Genomic DNA, 5,257 nt, shown 5'->3' on the forward strand with positions numbered 1-5,257 from the left:
AAATGATTATTTTGGTCAATATTGTAATCACGATTATTTAACACGATTATTAGTGGGTCATATGAACAAAACATTATATTAGTGAAAAAAGTCCTCAAAGATGATTAAAAATAAATAAACTGTCAGTAATACAATAAAAACAACAAAGCAAAGGTAGACAAAACATAAAACTGCTTTTAGTTTACAATAACATTGATTTAGACCATTTTTAAATGCTGCATGACACTCGCTGAACTGAACAACTGAACTGAACAACTGACGTGCGTGTGTGTGTGTCTCTGTGTGTGTGTGCGTGTCTCTGTGTGTGTGTGTGTGTGTCTCTGTGTGTGTGTGTGTGTGTCTCTGTGTGTGTGTGTGTGTCTCTGTGTGTGTGTGTGTCTCTCTCTGTGTGTGTGTCTCTCTCGTGTGTGTGTGTGTGTGTGTGTGCGTGCGCGTGCGTGCGCACGCGCGCAGGAGGCTGAAGCTGGCTCAGTTCGATTACGGGCTGAAGTGTTCGGAGATCGCGAAGCGTGTGGAGGGAATGTCCGGGCGAGAAATCTCCAAACTCGCAGTCGCCTGGCAGGTTCGTTCGCCTGTTAACCACTTTTATGCTGCACACAAACACACTCTAAGTTTAACACTGATTTCTCACTAAAGTGTTTGAAGGATAAGTACACTTCCAGAATAAACATTTCCTGATCATTTTCTCACCCCCATGCCATCCCACATTCATGTCTGTCTGTCTTCGTCGCAAACAAATTACGTTTTTGAGGAAAACATTCCAGTGTTTTTCTCCACATAGTGGACTTCAGTGGTGCGCAACGGATTGAAGGTTAAAAATGCAGCTTCGAAGAGCTCCACACGATCCCAGCCGAGGAATAAGGGTCTTATCTAGCCCAACGATCGGCCATTTTCTGAAAACAATTCATATTTATGCACTTTTTGACCACAAATGCTTGCTCTGCGATGCGCGTCTTCACTCATCACGTAATCCTGCTGGAAAGGTCAGGTTCATATTTGTACTTTGCTTACAAACTCCATCTCATTTTCTCCAACTTTAAAATCATCCCACATCGTTTTACATTTTTTTGGTAAAGGGCATTTGACTTTTTTTGCCCGTTTGCTTTGTAAACACTGGGTCGGTGCTACGTCACACATGACCTTTCCAACATCCGCTAATAAAGACGTGCATCGCAGAGCTAATGCTAGCAAGCATTTGTGGTTAAAAAGTGGATAAATGTTAATTGTTTTCACAAAATGATCGATCATTTCTCTAGATAAGACCCTTATTCCTCGGCTGGGATCGTGTGGAGCTCTTTGAAGCTGCATTTTTAACCTTCAATCCGTTGTAGCTAACAGGAAACATGAATTAATTCTGTAATATTTTCCGGTGTTCTCTGTTGAATAGTCAAACAATCCAAAGAAAGCATCATTAAAACAGAAGTCACTTACAAAAGATTGAATAAACACTAAAAAGTCTGACCAAGATGTTTCTGTGTAGGAGCACTGCCAAAACAAATGAATGAAGTCTTCAGAAGAATGACAAAAACAGCAACTCACTCCGAAGCTACATATAAGAGCGAGATCCGTTTAGAAGGAACCGACTCGCTAGAAAGATTCGGACTTTCCGAAGCCATTTACAGCGAACCGACTCGCTAGAAAGATTCGGACTTTCCGACGCCATTTACAGCGAACCGACTCGCTAGAATTAATCTGATTGACATACGAGAGAGCCGCTCGCTCGACAGCATAAACTATAAAGTAATACAAATATTACATTAAAACAGCGATCGTCTCGAAAAGTGCCGAAACGGATCTTTAAAAGACGTGAAATAAAAGGATTGCGTTGTAACTGTTATTAAACGAATACACTTTTATTGGGGATATTTTGCGGTTTCGGTTAATTTCCACAGCACAGTTTTTCCTCGCAGCAAGCTGTGATTATTGATCTACTGACACCTGCTGGATGATTGGATTCATAACACTTCAGAATAATATGTGACGAACGCCACAACATAACGAACACAACTCCCGGATTACCGGCAAACGCACAAAATCGAGCATTAGCGTCAATAAAACAAACGATATATTATTCATAAATACTTATGCCAGAGAACGAGCGGGCGCGCCCCGAGACGCGTGACGTGCGTGCGTGCGCGCTCCCGAGCGGAGGGAAGATGGCGGATGTTTGGAGAGAGGCGCTTCATGAGAGCAGCTGATAAAGAGAAACACAAACACAGCAGCAGCGGAGAAGAAGCAGCAGCAGCAGCAGCAGCACACCGGTGAGTTAAGCAGCAGCTGCTGTACTACACGAGTAAACATGAGAGTAAATACAGCGGAGTGCTCATCTGAGCCGCTGATTACATCAGACCAGAGAAACCGCTCTTCTGATGCATGTTTGGCTGCACAAGTCCAAACCCCTCCGTTATTAAACACGGGTTCTGATTATTAATGCTGTTGTCATGATCTGAGATGCTCCTGAGAGCGTCCTGAAGAACGTCTGAATCAGGCTTGCCAGGTTTTCACAACATAACCCACCCACTTGCTACTCAAACTAGCCCAGTTGCTTTTTGGGGGATCCCAACCTGGTAAAGTACAGGTTTTCCTGGAAGCTGTGGTGTAGAGCTCCTTGAAGCTGCATTTTTGACATTGAAATCAATGGCCGCCATTGAAGTCCACTATATGGAGAACAAACCTGCAAGGTTTGCTCGTAAAACTTATCCCAGATAGCACAGGTACGTCTGTAAGACGTTACATACATTCTAAATCCTAAACATCTTAGAGACGTCTGATAGACATCTGATAGACGCCGTGCTATAGACGTATTGCAGATGAGCAAACGCTCTAAAAAATACGTCTCGCAGATGTAATGCAGACGTCTCCGTGATGTACGTGTGCTATCTTTGCGACTGAAGAAAGAGCATGACATGGGGCCGAGTAAATGATCAGGAAATGTTTATTCTGGAAGTGAACTTTTAAGTAGTGCCGTCAAACGATTAATCGCATCCAAAATAAAAGTTCTTGTTTGCATAATATATATGTGTGTGCTCTGTGTATATTTATTATGTATATATAAATACACACACACACACAGTATATATTTTGAATGTCTGTATTTATCTTCGTATAATTTATATTATAAATGAATATATTTAATATGTAAACATAACCTATTTTTCTGAAATGTATACATGCATGTGTGTGTATTTATATATACGTAATAAATATACACAGTACTAGGGTTGCAAAGGGGTGGAAAATATCCGGTGCATTTCCGGAAACTTTCCAAAAATCCCTGGAACATTCAAAACAATCCTGGAACGTTTTCCTCCTTTTTGCAACCCTACACAGTACACACACATATGTAAGCAAAAACTTTTATTTGGGATGCGATTAATCGCGATTAATCGTTTGACGGCACTACTTTTAAATAGTGTTAAAATAGCCCAATCCTGCGGGAAAACACTGATGTGATCTGAACACAGAGTCGCGTGTCTTCACTCTCAGATCCGCAGACGGCGGCGTCATGTCCGGCTGCGCAGACGGCCGCTGGTGATGTACAGGGATCTGCTGGTGCTGTTCGGCGGATGGACTCGGCCCAGTCCATACCCGCTCCACCAGCCCGAGCGCTTCTTCGACGAGATACACACCTACTCACCCTCCAAGAACTGGTGAGACTCTTTACCACATGTGAAATAGACAGTTTTCTGGACAAAATGGACAATATTTGGCTGAGATACAACTATTTGTAAATCTGGAATCTGAGGGTGCAAAAAAATCTAAATATTGAGAAAATCATCTTTAAAGTTGTTCAAATTAAGTTCTTAGCAATGCATATTACTAATCAAAAATTAAGTTTTGATATATTTAAGGTAGGAAATTTACAAAATATCTTCATGGAACATGATCTTTACTTAATATCCTAATGATTTTTGGCATAAAAGAAAAATGTATAATTTTGACCCATACGATGTATTGTTAGGCAGGGTCACATATTATCTTCATTTATTTACAAATTACCTTTGATTTTTTTTTTCTCCCCAAATTATGCTTTATTTTCCCCTAAATTACTGTAGATTTCTCCCCTGAAATTCTGTTTCGCATTAGATTTTTTTGGGATAATGTTGTATTCAGGGTTCATGCGGGTGCTTGAATTCCTTGAAAATGCTTGAATTTTAATGTAGTGTTTTCAAGGTTTGAAAAATGCTTGGATTTTGTATAAAGTGCTTGAAAATGCAGTTGCATTGGTTTCATAATAATTGGCTTTCTTACCGAAGAGTTCATTTTTGAGCACATAAAATGAGTGTAAAGCAGCTGGGCTGGAGTCAGTGGCTGTGATCTGCTGGTGTTTATGGACGCGTGTCCTCTGACGAGCAGAGCCGGAGCTTGCTGCTTCAGGCAGCGATGGCTTGAAAACAAATACAAATCATGGTTAAAACGAGAACTAAATACATAAGTAGCCTCCTGCTCCTGCTAAGTCTGTTTTATAAATAAAGGTGACTTGACTTGACTTAACTTAAGAGAGTGTATAATTTTTGTTGCTTTGAGAAGTATATTTTACTGTACAGCAGCAATATCTTTCAGTCATAATTTGAACTGAACTTTTATTTAGCCATTTGTGTTAATCTTTAACTTTGTTTGTGTTTGATTGTTTTTATCAAATGAAATGAAAACGTTTGGTTTTTGGGCTGGGTTCTGTGATTCCGTCCGTGTTTCCTGCATGGTGTGACTCAAGGGAAGCTGTGTGTGTCAGACAGGAAGTGTGAGCCTGTAACTCCGCCCCTCTCTCGCCCGCAGGTGGAACTGCATCGTGACGACTCAGGGGCCGCCGCCGATGGCAGGACACTCGTCCTCCGTGATGGGCGGCACTATGGTGGTGTTCGGAGGCTCTCTGGGTGCGCGGCAGATGTACGTATGAGGCGGGAGAGTCGGCCGCGAGCGATCGAGTGGCGTGTTTATCCTGTGTGTGTTTGTGTCGCAGGAGTAACGAGGTCTGGGTTCTGGATCTGGAGCAGTGGTCCTGGTCCAAACCGGCCGTCAGCGGCCTGTGTCCTCACCCTCGCGGGGGACAGTCTCAGGTAACACTGCCTCCTCAGTCTCTCACTGACTCCCATGATGCTCTGAGTCTGAGCCGCTCAATGTGTCACCTCGTGTTCCTCAGATCGTGATCGACAGCGAGACACTGCTGATTCTGGGAGGCTGCGGTGGACCGAACGCTGTGAGTATCTGCTGAGCGTGTGTGTGAGAGTGTGTGTGAGAGTGTGTGTGAGAGTGTGTG

The 5,257-nt window shown here is 42.6% G+C and overlaps 2 protein-coding genes across 2 annotated transcripts in view; both read left to right on the forward strand.

Moving 5' to 3' along the window:
• LOC107656896 (ATPase family AAA domain containing 3B) overlaps positions 1-2,602 on the forward strand; it is an 11,396-nt gene extending 8,794 nt beyond the window's left edge. Inside the window, exon 12 of the mRNA XM_016444834.1 lies at positions 2,538-2,602. Coding sequence (XP_016300320.1) covers positions 2,538-2,602 — 65 coding nt within the window. The remainder of the gene's footprint in view (positions 1-2,537) is intronic.
• A 930-nt stretch (positions 2,603-3,532) lies between these two features.
• Positions 3,533-5,251, forward strand: LOC107656898 (F-box only protein 42-like). Its single transcript, XM_016444836.1, has 4 exons — positions 3,533-3,650; positions 4,777-4,887; positions 4,961-5,057; positions 5,141-5,251. The coding sequence occupies exons 1-4, from the start codon at positions 3,535-3,537 to the stop codon at positions 5,210-5,212; spliced, it is 396 nt and encodes a 131-aa protein (XP_016300322.1). The 5' UTR covers positions 3,533-3,534; the 3' UTR covers positions 5,213-5,251.
• Positions 5,252-5,257: the final 6 nt, after the last annotated feature.

The sequence above is a fragment of the Sinocyclocheilus anshuiensis genome, unplaced genomic scaffold (genome assembly GCF_001515605.1).
Source record: "Sinocyclocheilus anshuiensis isolate Anshui unplaced genomic scaffold, SAMN03320099.WGS_v1.1 scaffold2493, whole genome shotgun sequence".
NCBI classification, from domain to species: domain Eukaryota; kingdom Metazoa; phylum Chordata; class Actinopteri; order Cypriniformes; family Cyprinidae; genus Sinocyclocheilus; species Sinocyclocheilus anshuiensis.

Coding starts and splice junctions, on each gene's coding strand:
- LOC107656898 (XM_016444836.1), top strand. CDS start 3,535: ATGTACAGGGATCTGCTGGTGCTGTTCGGCGGATGGACTCGGCCCAGT. Junction 3,651..4,776: donor TACTCACCCTCCAAGAACTG/GTGAGACTCTTT, acceptor TCTCGCCCGCAG/GTGGAACTGCATCGTGACGA. Junction 5,058..5,140: donor CTCGCGGGGGACAGTCTCAG/GTAACACTGCCT, acceptor CGTGTTCCTCAG/ATCGTGATCGACAGCGAGAC.